The sequence below is a fragment of the Malus sylvestris genome, chromosome 10 (assembly GCF_916048215.2).
Source record: "Malus sylvestris chromosome 10, drMalSylv7.2, whole genome shotgun sequence".
In the NCBI taxonomy this organism is placed as follows: Eukaryota; Viridiplantae; Streptophyta; class Magnoliopsida; order Rosales; family Rosaceae; genus Malus; species Malus sylvestris.
In genome coordinates this window covers 21,083,376-21,097,878 of record NC_062269.1, presented here as the reverse complement: position 1 = coordinate 21,097,878, position 14,503 = coordinate 21,083,376, and the positions used below count along the sequence as shown (strand labels likewise).

Below are 14,503 nucleotides of genomic sequence, written 5' to 3'. Positions count from 1 at the left end.
TCTAAACCAAAACCACAACATTTGGCAAATCTTCGCAATTTCGTATAATTTGCCGCCTTGGAAGTGCATAAAAAAAGAATATATGATGATGACGTTGTTGATAATAGAAGATTCGGGTACGTCTATTGATGTGTATTTACAACTGTTGGTCGATGAACTAAAAGAATTATGGGAAAACGATGTTCCCACGTACGATACATCTACCGGGGAGATGTTCACTCTGAGAGCAGCCGTGATGTGGACTATAAATGATTTTCCTACGTACGCTATGATGTCTGGGTGGAGCGCTAAGGGCTATTACGCATGCCCAGTTTGCGAAGAGAACACAATGTCTAGTTGGCACGCGGGTAAAGTTTGTTACCTAGGGCATCGTAAATGGTTGCCGTGGGACCACGAGTGGCGTTAAAATGAGACATCCTTCTTCAATGGCATAGAACTTTGGCCAAGACCCAGAGAATGGTCTGGCAAAGAAATTTTGGCTCAGGTGAATCAATTCGATTTGCTCTGTTAGGAAAATCTGTAAATAGGACAAGACCAGATACACATCTAAACTGAACACATAAAACGAGGTTGTTCGAGCACCCATACTTGTCCAAATTAAAATTGAGACATAACCTTGATGTAATGCATGTTGAGAAAAATGTGTTTGATACACTGGTCGGAACTATACTACACATCGAGGAAAAAACAAAGGACACAACAAAAGCTCAAATCAATCTAGAAAAAATGGGGATTAGGCTAGGTTTATGGATGACGAGGGATGGAGACATAGCCAGAAAGAAGCTCGCATTATTTTCAGTGAAACCGGATAAGATGAAAGAGTTTTTGCAGTTTCTATCTTCTGTAAAGTTTCCATATTGGTATACTACAAACATCGGCCGTTGTGCAAACGTAGATGGAGGCAAATTTTTTGGCCTTTAGAGTCATGATTTTCATGCTATACTTCAACAACTTCTCCTTGTGGGAATTCGACACCTTTTGCCCGAAGACGTGGTAAAGCCGATTATGTTGTTGGCGAGATATTTTTCTCAATTAACTACAAGATCTTTGCGACGATATTATTGAAGTGCTATGCAAGTTTGAACAAATATTTCCTCCAACTTTCTTCACAAGTATGATCCACATGATGATTCACTTGCCGGAGAAAGCAGTTATAGCCAAACCCGTCAATTATCGATGGATGTATCTGATAAAAAGGTATATAATCGCCATAAGTACTTTAGTTCATGATGTATGTACGATTTGACTAATTTTATACAATATTTTGTTTATTGATGCAGACTACTTGGTGAATTAAAAAAGAGTGTACGAAATAGGGCAAAGCCTGAAAGATCAAACGTGGAGGCATAGGTATCATTTGAGTCACTTACATTTTGTGCAATGTACCTACAAGATGTTGAGACTATGTTCAACCAATAGCAATGCAATAATGATGGTGGTGTGAGAAGTGAAAAACTTTCTGTTTTTGCCCAAATTGCACGACCCTTTAGTGAACCAATTAGTGGGGAGTCGTTTGACAAAATGGACATGGAGGTAGCACATTGGTTTGTACTTAACAATTGTGATGAGACAATTACCTGCCTAGATAAGCATGAAAAGTTGATGAAGCAGGAACATTCTTCACTTTTATATGCCAAAAAGCATTGTGAATTGTTTTCTCGATGGTTTCGTGAAAATGTAAGTTGTTCGTGTTTTGGGTTATTTGCATAGTTGTAAATGTTAAACTAACATGGCAACCTTTTCTCATTTATTTAGGTGAAGAAATTGAAGGAAATAAATTCGCTCACTTACACTGAAGAATTGTACAACTTAGCTATTGGGGCCTTAAGCGCAGAATTGTACTCTGATTGTCATGTAAATGGCATCAAGTTTTTTGCAACTGATCGTAATGACAAGTTTTCTATGCAAAATAGTGGGGTACATGTCCCATGTGCGGGCGACATTGCATACATTAATTTCTATGGAAAACTGACAAGTGTTGTGCAATTGCTTTACAAAGACCGATATCAAGTTATCCTGTTTAGGTGTCGCTGGTTTGATACAAACCCACTTAGGGTTGGAGGTGTTAAGTGAGACAATGGTTTGCTATCGGTCAACACTAACAGATGTTGGTATAACAACAACCCCTACATTTTGGCAATGATGGCCAAATAAATTTTCTATATAGATGACCCTAAGGGCGGGAGGGGATGGAAAGTAGTTCAGAAGTTGAGCACATAGGGTTGTATGATATTCCAGATCGAGATCTTGTTGCTGATGACGATTCTAGTGACGTTGCTGACCAACAATTGGAGAATTCAATGGAACTTGGTGCATATACATTGTGGGATATGACTATTGTACAAGAATCGTATTAGGTAGCCGAAGGTCTTGAAATCAAAATACTGACTGACTCCATTATGATTAACCTCAGGGATCTATCACGATACAATACACCTGAGCGCGCGAACGACGATGTTGACATGCCGACAGACGAGGAGGAATGGGAGTCTGAATCTGACGATAATGATGATATTTATTCTAGTTCAAATGAGGATTAATGAAAAATTGTGATGTAATGTAATGATATCTATTGAATGGTATTTACTTTGTATACAAACAAAATTTTCCTTTAAAATTTGTAACAAAATTAATATAAAATTATTTATTTATTTATTTAAACCAAAAAATATATTAAATTTACATATATGGTCGACGACATTTTAGAAATGTTTGTCGCACAAATATTTAAAATTCATTTTTTTTAACTGGTGGTGTGATGAAAATTTAAACACCCTCGTCACGTAAACATGTAAATATTTGATTTGTTTGCCAAAATTGGACGCATTTTTATTTCGGCGCCTTCACTCTATCTCTCTCTATCTCAGACTCGCTCAATCTCTCTGTTGATTCTATCCGAACTCAAGCTCCTCTCTCTCTCGATTCTATCTGAACTCAAGCTATTCTCTCTCTCGATTCTATCAAGCTCCTCACTCTATCTCTCTATATCTCAAACTCAATATCTTAGTGTCTCCCTCTCTCCCTCTCTCGCACACTCTCTATCTCTCTATCACTCTCCTTCTTGCATCCGCCGCACTTCGACGCCACACCCTCTGCTCGCCGCCACAATATTACTAGGTAAGCACCTAGTCTCCCTTAATTCATCTCCCGTAATTCAATTATTTATAAGTGTAATTTTCTCAATTTTTATGTTGAATTGTTTTATTTACAACATTTGGGGATTTAGGGTTGGAATTGGGAATCTTGGGTTAGGGATTTAGGGTTCGAATTGGGAATCCTGGGTTAGGGATTTAAGGTTGGAATTGGGAATCCTTGTTTAGGGATTTAGGGTTCGAATTGGGAATCTTGGGTTATTGATTAATTTATTAATTAGTTTTGATTATAAATATGTATTCATATTTTGTTTCTAGATAACGAAAAATGTTTTACTGGGACAAATTTTTTTATTAGGATAGTTAGAAATTTGAAAGGATGAAAATTTCTGATTAACATTTAATTAATTTGTTGCTTTCACATTGTTTTCAACTAAACACAGCTTTAGCAATATATACACTATGTATCTGTGCGTGTTTTTTTCTTAAAGGTTTCAGAAAAACCTTTAAGAATTTGCAGTTATTTGAAGTTTAATGGAATTTGCAGAATGTGGATTAATTGTTTCGCATTTGTATTTGTATCCATCCATGAACTTTTCTACCACTCAAGGGAAGAAGGAAGTGAAGGTTCAAGTAATTCACGATTTTCATTTAAAAGAAAAATATTTTCTTGGCATATTATTGTACACGGACATCAAATAATGAACTAAATCTAGGTTGATTGTAGCTGTCATTACTCTCTGTTCTCATGCTTTATTGAAACTGGATTGGTGCTTTTGAATTTTGCATTGAACTCAATCATAACTTGCCTGTTTTACTGTGTTGATAGAATTCATAGTTTTGTCTATATTTTCACAAAGTATGTTATATTGTCGTATGCATAATTAAAAAAAAAAAAAAAAAAAAACTACTCACATAGTTTTGTCTATACTAAAGGTGGACTAGCTAGTTCTTGTTTCTTTGACAAACTAATTAAGTGGCTTAATTATTTCCTTTTCCTAAGAAGGTTAACAAACACTTGGAGTTCGGAGCGAAGTCAATCAAACAAACCGAAGATTGACATGTTTGTTTGTGAGCCTTTGATTCATTGGATCTTGCATATGGAATCATAAGTTCTTAGGTGCATATAGCTAGCACTTAGTTTTCATTCCTTTATCATTGTTTTTCCATGAAACATTCTAACAATATGGTTTCTGAATTCTGAAGACGTTACTTTGAAAACGAGCACACTACTTGGTCATTCCTATTTGTTTATGAATTGTGAAGATGTGAGGAAATATCTCAAATTGAAACTTACCATACCTTGTAAGGGCTTGCAAAGAACTGGTTCACTCACTTCATTGCTAATTGAGTTTATAGTGTAATCCTAACTTCCTTCATAATAATATCAGAACATTTCTATTCAATTTCTTCATGGTTTGGGGTTGTTTATTCTGTAATGTGTTTACTATGTAGTGTGAGTATAGGGAAAGAGCTAGAAACTTTTTTTAGCTGGAGTGACCTTAACTTCTAGCTCTACTTGAGAAAATTTATGATAGTAGAATATCTTCTATAATTTCATTCCTTTTTTGTTTCTCAAATTTCATTAAGCCAACTTGTAGGCATTTAAAATTTCAACTAATAAGTTAAAGTACTCCAATATAAATGTTCTACCCCTTATGTACTTCACATTTGAAAATTTCATGTCTTTTACTTTATTTTCATTCGAATGAGCATGAATAATATGTTCTACCCCTTATTTAAGCATCATATTTAGTGTGGGCCTTAGCTGCCTTCATCTTTTGAGTGTGGCTAATTGATTAAGATTTATATTGGAGTATACTGAGTGAAAGATAAACTGTGAGAGTGTGCTAGTTTCTTACCCATTATGAACTCCTTTAGAGACTATTGAGAGGGATTGAGATGAGTGAGGTTACCAATGAGTATGTGACACAAAGAGGAGCTGGGAAAACATTATTTTGTTTGTCGACATTTCGTTGTAACCCACAAAAGCTTTTAAATGTCATTGCTTTCTGCAGTTGTCTGAATTCAGAGGACAAATTATAAAAGAACTGGTTGGAATTCACCTATTTTAAAGATTGTATCAATAATAGTATATGTTTTCACAATTCATATACAAATAGGAATGATCAAGGAGTAAAATTGCGGAGCTGATGGGAATTGGTAGTTTTTTCGTGTTGAACTTGCTCTTTTTCACTAAGTGATCTGAAGTATCCCAAATCAAAACAAAAATTATGTGTGATTTGGTGAGCAATCTCTTATGTTGCATTAATTTTGATGTTAAGACTTTGTCGTGATCTCCTTCCTTCGTTCGTTGTGTATTTTTTGTGCCTTTATTGTTCGTGTTTTAGCTCAATATAATCGGTGTTCTTATGCATCTTGGTGAAACAAATATATGGATAATTGATGACTAGTAATCCTAGAATGTTTGATGAGTTATGTGATTATGTTCGTGATTGATATATTACTAGTGCAAATGGAGCACCTTCCCCTATGAAAGGTGAATGCACTATCTCTCTTACTTCAACCTTATCATTGGTCGATGATACTTGTTCCTGATGTTAAGTGCAATCTTTTCTCGGTAGGAAAACTACATGATACCTTATATTGTTCTGCTCACTTCTATCCCACATATATTGTTATTTTCAAGACATTCAAACTTAGAAGATAATTGGCCGCAGTAAAAGAATTAGGGGTTTGTACATCTTGACTATGGAGAATGCTATTGTTTTAGGTTCAAATGATCATCATTTTTTAAGTGCTAAAGTGGATGACAAACATCAAATTTGGTTGTGACATCGACGTTTGGGACATCCATCATTCAGTTATATGAAGCATCTATTTCCTTCTTTGTTTCGCACTTGTAGTGATTCAAAGTTCAAGTGTGAAACATGTGTCATGGCTAAGAGTCATCGTGCTTCCTTTCCCATAAGTGATTCTAAAGCTACAATTCCATTTGATTTGATACATTTTGATATGTGGGGTTCGATGAGGCTACTTCTAATGGATTTCATTGGTTTGTTACTTTTTTTTATGACTATACTCGATTAACTTGGGTGTTTTTGATGAAGAATAAGAGTGATGTCCCTTTACTTCTTTAAGAATTTTGTGCAATGGTGTCTACTCGGTTTCAGACCAAAGTTAAGGTCTTTAGATTTTCCAAGGCCCCTAAAAAACTGTCTTAAAAAACACATTTTGAGACTGCAAAATATGGGTCGTCGGTAACATGGCATGAAACAAATTTTTACTACCAATGCACATAATGTCCTAAAAAAAAGTCTCAAGTTTCGTCGGAAAAGCACTTTTGTTTGGCGGGAAGAATTGGTGCAAGTTGTATTAATGACAAGTAGAGTTCTTATAGGAAATAGAATGGTTATTTCCGAAGGTTTACTCATGTTGACGAAATTGATTTAGTATTTTCGAGGGAAAAAAAGTCCTCTCGGTAATGATTTTTTATTTTCAAGGGTGATTAATTGTTGTTGGAAGCGATCATATTTTTTTCAACAAATTTTTTTCTTTGTCAGAATAAATTTTTAAGGCATATGGTTTTGTTGGAATCAATTATTTACCAATAGTCACATGTGTCGTTGGACTATTCTTGAAATAAGTTTGATGCTTAATTTCAATTCTACAATAAATAGATCATATAAACCGTATTAAAATAGTACTATCCATTAGTGCAAATATTAAATTGAAGATGAATTTGTTCGTCGTGCTCTTTTAGGGTTGAGGAGTGTAGTTGTAAAAAATCAGCAAAATTGGAGTTAAAATAACCATTAAATTATGAGTTTTCGTTTATAACCGTTGAAAGGTTTCGTCCTGTTGCCTACTATCTGAATGTTTGTTTTTTGCGATTTTTTATGTATGTGATCTTGGAGCATACACAAACAAGCTTGACAATTGGATCGTTGAAACTAGTTTTGTAGAATGCGTATCATTTCAAAACAATAGATTCAACAAACACTTGGAGTTTATTTTATATTTCCATTAAGTAGAACATAATAATTTGTGGTATCCACTAGTGCAAATAATTTAAATTGAAGATCGAATTCATTCATATTACTCTTATAGGGTTGAGGAGTATATTTGTAAAAATTCAGCAAAGTCAGAGTTAAAATAACCATTAAATCATGAGTTTTCATTTATAACCGTCGAAATGTTTCGTCCCATTACCTAATATCTGAATATATGTTTTTTATGATTTTTTACGTATGCGATCTTGGAGCATATACACACAAGTTTGACAGTTGGATCGTTGAAACTAGTTTTGTAGAATGTGTACTCCTTCAAAATGATAGATTCAACAAACTTTATTTTATACTTCCATTAAGTAGAACATAATAATTTATGGTATCCACTAGTGCAAATATTCTAAATTGAAGATCGAATTCGTTCATCATACTCTTATAGGGTTGAGGAGTGTATTTATAAAAAAAATCATTAAAATTAGAGTTAAAATAATCATTAAATCATGAGTTTTCGTTTATAACTGTCGAAATGTTTCGTCCCGTTACCTAATATTTGAATGTCTGGTTTTTGCGATTTTTTACGTATGTAGTCTTGGAGTATATACAAACAAGTTTGATGGTTGGATGTTGAGAAATTTAATACAATGGTTTGGTTAATTTATTAGTAACGATTACATACCTATTTTTATCATATTTTAATTTCAATATATAACTTAATTATAAATAGAATAATAACTTTTTCGATTGCAAATTCCTCTAGGAATATACAATATATATTAAATATATAATTTAATATGCACATTTCTAACAAAGATGTTCCTATAGGAAATACCCATTTTCAATTGAAAAAATTTGCAACGACTAAATATGGTCAATAATATATATTTCCAACGAAGCTTCACTGTTAGAAATATATATTATCAACGAAACTTCATCATTGCATATATATATATATATATATATATATATATATATATTCGACGAGGTTTCATTGTCGAAAATATATATATATTCCCAACTAAGCTTGCCATTGCAAATATGTATTACTGACAAAGCTTCACCATTGGAAGTAAATATTTTCGATGACGCTTGATCATCACAAATATGTTTTTGTGCCTATTTTTGTCAAGCCGTTATGTCTTTTCGACAAGCTCGTATGGTCGGTAATTGTAATTGCGATGATTGTGCACTCTCGTAAATAAAGATTATTTTGTTGGAAAAAGATTTTCTGATGCAATTGTTTGGTCGGAAAAAAGTCATTGCAAAAAACATTTGTTGTCGTTTGAAAAGTAATTTTGAAAACTTCATAAGTATTTAAGACCACAATTCCATGTCGAAAATAAAATAAGTTTGCCATTTTCAACATTCATTTCCGACATAAATATAACTATTAACGAGTCATGTGTGTCAAAAATGAATTAATTCCGACTTCTAGTCAGAACAAAAGTATTTCCAATAGGACAATTTTCGACGCCCAGCGAGGGCTATTTCCCTTCAGAAGTAAGTATTTACGACTGTAAAATGCCTTTTTCGACGGTATTTGACACTTGCTAGAAGTATTTTTGCTCACGGTCATAAATTTTGTGTATGCTCACCATATACGTAATTATTTGTTACGTGTTGTTTTACTTAACGAATATAAGGAATTCGATATAGGACGTACCTTGCGGAATTAACAATTAACGAATTTTGGTTCGCTGTCTCGTTTCTACGAATTGTTGCATGAACCACGAAGGAAAGCGTCATCCAAGGGAGGATTCGGTTGCATCTAGCATCGGTAGATTGCCTACGTACCTTGTGCCACTGCATAGGGATCAAACTGTTGTAATTCTTAGTAGCCTCCTAACCTTAGGGCCAAGGTGATACCCTAGAGGCTAAACTAAGAGAGAGAAAGATTACTAAGAGTGGAGAGCATTATCTCTCCTCTCTAGCGCTAAGAGAATTGTTTTTTTGGGTGTATTTTCACCATTTCCAAAGCACTCTTTATATAGTGGCTAGGAGGGAAGAGAGAAAGAGAAACGGTCAATGTGGGACAAATACCACATATCTATAACACACCCTTGGGTGTATAAATCCTACAAAAAGCATGCCTGCTACTCCTGTTCCCACTCCTGATGCAATTTTATTGGGTGATGCATTCAACATGAGACACCCTTTAACCGGAGGAGGAATGACTGTGGCTCTTTCAGACATTGTTCTTCTTAGGGATGTTCTTAGACCCCTAACTGATCTCAATGACGCACCAACTTTGTGCGAATATCTAGAATCGTTCTACACATTGCGCAAGGTATAAATCATCACTCAGATATGGAATAAAAAAAATTCCATGTTTAGACAATATGATGTGTTAATGTATACTTTGAGAGTCTGACAACATAATATATTAGATACCTTGATGAACAAACATTATCTCATATGTGAAATGTATAATTTGTTTGATGGTGCTGTTTACGATTTCCGCTTTGCTGATAATTATTGTACTTGGTTTTCTTTTTGCAGCCTGTTTCATCTACCATAAACACATTGACCGGAGCCTTGTACAAGGTATTTTGTGCATCACCTGACCCGGCAAGACAGGAAATCCGAGAAGCGTGTTTCGACTATTTGAGCCTTGGAGGCATATGTTCATACGGACCTATGTCTCTTCTCTCTGGTCTTAATCCCCGTCCGGTCCATCTGTTTCTCCATTTCTTTGCTGTGGCTGTCTTTGGAGTTGGCCGCTTAATGATTACATTCCCTACGCCTAAAGGTATATGGCTTGGGACTAGATTGATCTTGGTATGTTCACTTAAATTCCCAATAGTTCCTCGTTATCAACATGCTTGTCAATTACCAATTAATACAAACGTAAGTTTTCACTTGAACTAAAATTTGGTTTTTCCTTTTATTTTTAGGGTGCATCAGGAATTATATTCCCCATTATTAAGGGCAAAGGAGTTAGACAAATGTTCTTTCCAGCAACAATCCCGGCATATTACAAAGCTCCTCCTCTTCAAATGAAGAATCAGGAACAGGCAGATGAATTCCAATCATATTCTTTCTGAACTGCCGGAGTAAAGTTTTCAACAAAAAAAGAACTACAGGAGTAAACTGACAAGAGTCTTAATTAACGTACATGATATGATTGTGACTGTAAATGACAAGGAAGAAATTTCTAGACTGAAGGAGTACTTGGAGATGGAGTTTGAGACGAAAGGCATTGGGGAGAAGTAATTCTTGGGTGTTGAAGTTGCTTGATCTGAACAAGATATAATTTTATCACGAGAAAGTATGTCTTAGACTGATTGGGTGGCTTGATTGCAACCTGCATAATATACTGATGATCCAAAATCATCACTTATAGAAGTACATATGTTGAGGAGTGTTGTGAGGTTTGGGAACAAATCATATAGTTTTAATTTGTTAAATTAAAATCAGTTCATCAATATAGAGAGCTTCGTTTTCTACGTTTCTCTATCTCTACAATTTATCTTTCTTGTTTTCCATTCTTTTCCTTCTGAAGAGTTATGAATCTTTGCAACAATTTGAGGAAGTGTATGTAAGTCCTTATCAGTTTCATGCCATTAGGACACAATGAATCAACTAATCTGGAGTGCTCGACATGGTGAAAGAGATGATGATCAACAGCGGCTGCACTGCAACAGAAAAGAACTCAAGATCTTCTCTTCACAACCGCACCTTTATCACGAGAACTATATGGGGAATTTAGGGTTTGGGATAATAGAAGGATGAGTAGGGATCTGAAGTATTTATAGGCTTTAATATAATAAAGTCCTACCCATAAATGGACTCTAATAGAAAAGAGTAGGAGACCAAAATTTTAAACCAAATTTGCAAACCAAATATGTATCACCAATAGGAAATAAACACATTAATTGTGAAACGAAATTCAAATAGAGAAATACCGTTTTAATCTAACAAAGTATTACCATGAGTTGGCTTTCAGGATTTATTGTAATTGTAATTAGTATTTTCTATTAGGATTTTATTATGTTGCAGTTAGAACTAGAAGTTATTGTTTTTCTTGTTGTGCAAGACTTTGTACCTTATGTATTTGCCTCCTACGAGGCAACGAATCGTATCATAAAACTTTCAGAAACACTTAGTTTTAGTAAATTTCTGGTGATAAACTGTGATCAAATCATCTAATTAATACTAAAGGACTTCAACGAAAATGAGTCTGCCAGTTGTTTGGGCCATAAATTTAAAATAAGACGCTCTCTGGTCCATCAACTTCGAAACCTAAACTACGGTTCAGACGACCATCTCACTTCACCCCAAACTGTCTGAGGCCTCAGACAAAAATCATTCTGAAGTGTGTTTGTCTTGCAGACGACCAAGACCCAAGAATATCTTGCCCCCTTAAATGCATAAGCACGCATCATCCAACAAATTAGGGTCACTATTGCGATCCTCAAGACACAACTGAAGGCCACCAACCAGCACTACAAGAAAATAGCTCATTTACCACGTTAATTTTACCGCGGACATTATGTGCCCGTTATAAAAAGTGACCATTTACCACGGACTTAGCGTGTTGTAGATAACAGTCTTTTACAACAAGCAAGTAATGGCCCATTATAATAAAATAATTTACTACCACGGTCTTAATTAGCACGTTATGAAAATATTAAACCACCACGGGTATTAACCGTGGTCAATATTATTAGTAATTAAACCACATTGTTTTATGTACCGTGGACATTAAATGTAAGGAGGACTTGAAAAACATTTTGAGGTAAGATCGTTTGATTGTTGTACTGATTGTTTGAGGTCTGATTCTAGAAATCATCATGAATTTTTTATTTTTTGATTGGTGCCTTTTGAGGGTTTTGTGAGGGTGGGGCAAAAATTCGATGTTACAATTGGAATTTCTAAAGTTGGGATAATGGGTTTGGTTGATGTTTTCTTTGGTGTAATAAGTCTTGGTCCTGGTATTGAATTTTGTTATATTTATGTGTTTTCCGTTTCCCTGCCAGGTACCTGGCAATGCTGCAGATGCAGGACCACGACCAACTTCGTTACTGGCCTTCAACTGTTGCAGCTACTCTTGTCATCCTGGCTTCTTTAGAAGGCCATCTTGATGTGTCCTGCCAACGAGTAATAGAGGTAATTGCCATAATTTTTCTTTCAAACTACATTAGACTATAATCATTGTATATTAATGTAGCTTGACAATGTGCTACATTTGACAGAGCCTAGAGTGGTTGTTAAAGTATGTATGAGAGCATCCTAGCAGGTAAAGGAACATGTACATCACCATTCTGTTTCTGATTTCCTACTCATCTAAAGACATAAACGGAAGGTAGATTGAGCCGAGCCTTCTAAAGCCTGATCAAGAGGTAAAAAAGAATCTGATTCTTTTGTCAATCAACACGACACTGCAGCAACTTGTAATCACTCCATAAAAATAATAGAAATTGTACCTTCTAAATGGTTGCGAAGGATCACACGTAAACTGTAAGAACTTCTGCTCAAAAAGCTTGCCATTACTCACCATGAAAATATTTAGGAAAATGAAACTGCTTTTCATGCTCGGGTTCTCAACTTTTTGTTATTGTTTAGAGAAAATGTATTAGGCATACATAAATCTAGTGGATGCTCTGCTAAGGATTGAATTATTGATACCTCTAGCTCTAATGCTTGAATATCTTCCTAAAGTTTGAAGGTTTATATGGTCAGGTTGATAATTTTGTTTGTTGAAATATTTGCACCATGTGCATCCTTGTTAGAGAAGGACTGGTTCCTATATCAGTTACAGTTATAGGACATTCACGATTCTGAAGATTTTGGTGTGATAAGTTTGGTTGGTTTTTTGTATATGATGTCTTTGAGTGGTGAGTTTTGATTTCTAAGCTTGGTGTGATAAGATTTTGGTGTGATAAGTCTGGGGGTACACTTACGGAAGTGGGTTGCCACCGAAGATGGATCTTGAAAGGCAAATCCTTTCTCGGTATGTGATTCTTTTTTTGTCCAATTTTGACTTGTGTTTGTGAATTGTTGTAATGGGTTCCTCTTATTTTTTTTTATGATTGAGTATGAAAGTTTTGCATTAGAGTTGTGTTGGTAGTTATGTCTGTGCAAGTCTTAATCTCTTTATACAGTTGTGCTCTTAGGTTGTGCCCAGTTTGTATCGTTATTTCTCACTCATTGACGAAAAACTGATTCAATCAGAATATGTTGATGGAAATTTGTGTTCTTATGTTCTTTCGTATGCTTATGTCCATCCAGTTAGAGAGAGGCAACAATTGCTGAGGCTCAAGCATTAGGGGTAGTAGTTCACTCTCAAGGTCCTTTGTTTGGAGGTGTTCAAAGAAATGTGAAGTCTTCAAGTGACAATGTACTTGTTTGTTGGAGGTCTTTGGATAGTTTGGTATTTCTTTGTATATTTCATCGTTTTGTTGTTAGCTTTAGTTTAGTGTACAACTGTAATGTTTGAATCTATGATTTTTTATTTAATTGTTATATTATAGTAAATGTGTAATTTTGTTTATAAATATTATATAATACATTTATTAAACAATATTTTATTTTATTTTTTTGTTTTTAGAATTTTTTTTTTATAACGGCCATTAGTCGTGGCCAATTTGTAATCCACAACGGTTATAGTGCACATGGTGTTAGATCTTAATCTACAACGGGCACGATATGTGGTTATATTACAATTGACAACGGGCATAACCCGTGGTAGAATCTGTGACTTTCTATCACATCCAGATTACTAACGGGCACAGTGTCCGTGGTGGATTGCAATTACCACGGGCATCAACCGTGATAGATGAGCTTTTTTCTAGTAGTGCAGAAATTACAATCATTGTCAGCGCTAAATGACAGACCTGCTCCTATTACAACTTTGCGATATGATCAAGGTTGCTCATTCTCTCTTGCCTATAAATAGAGTCATAGGCCTTCAAAGTGAGGACCTTCATCAAATTCTATCTCTACGTACGATTAAATAAACCCTTGAGTGATTCTTCAATCAACCAACTACTTTTCAACACAAACCTGATTGCTCTTTAGCAAAACTTTCTTAGCTCTTCAGCTACGATCTCAAAGCCTTCCTTGCAAACAAACATTGCCTATCCTTGAGATCTAAAACTATAACAGCTTTGCCATCCCGTGGGATGATTTAGTTGATGTGCAATTCCAACTACCCTAATTTCCTTTTCAAGGCACATGTTTTGTACAAACTCCAATTCAATACCAGTGATCTCGTTGGGCTTCTCTAGCATTATCTTGCCCTTCATGGTCTGAATCTTGTAGAGTTTTATTGCTTTCTTTACATTTTCTCTCATTTTACATTTCAAGTTATGTAGCTCAGCTCATTGGCTTGGATTTACTTGACGTTTATAATGTTGACTCCATCATTAAATGGTTATATTATTTTTTTGTTTTAGCTTCTACTTTGCTTTCATTTACTTTTTGGGCAAGCATACACAAAGT

General features: G+C 34.9%; 1 protein-coding gene and 1 long non-coding RNA gene across 2 annotated transcripts; both read left to right on the top strand.

Moving 5' to 3' along the window:
- Window positions 1-9,140: 9,140 nt before the first annotated feature.
- Window positions 9,141-10,433, top strand: LOC126585142 (squalene monooxygenase SE1-like; the record flags this gene model as incomplete). The annotated part of the gene is made up of 3 exons (XM_050249530.1): window positions 9,141-9,347; window positions 9,560-9,838; window positions 9,955-10,433. Coding segments are annotated over 3 exons (636 nt in total), but the record flags the coding sequence as incomplete, so codon positions are not given.
- Window positions 10,434-11,984: 1,551 nt separating this feature from the next.
- LOC126587388 (uncharacterized) lies at window positions 11,985-13,597 on the top strand. The gene is made up of 3 exons (XR_007611046.1): window positions 11,985-12,169; window positions 12,256-12,402; window positions 13,292-13,597. It is a non-coding gene; the product is annotated as an uncharacterized LOC126587388 (long non-coding RNA).
- The last annotated feature ends 906 nt before the right edge of the window (window positions 13,598-14,503 follow it).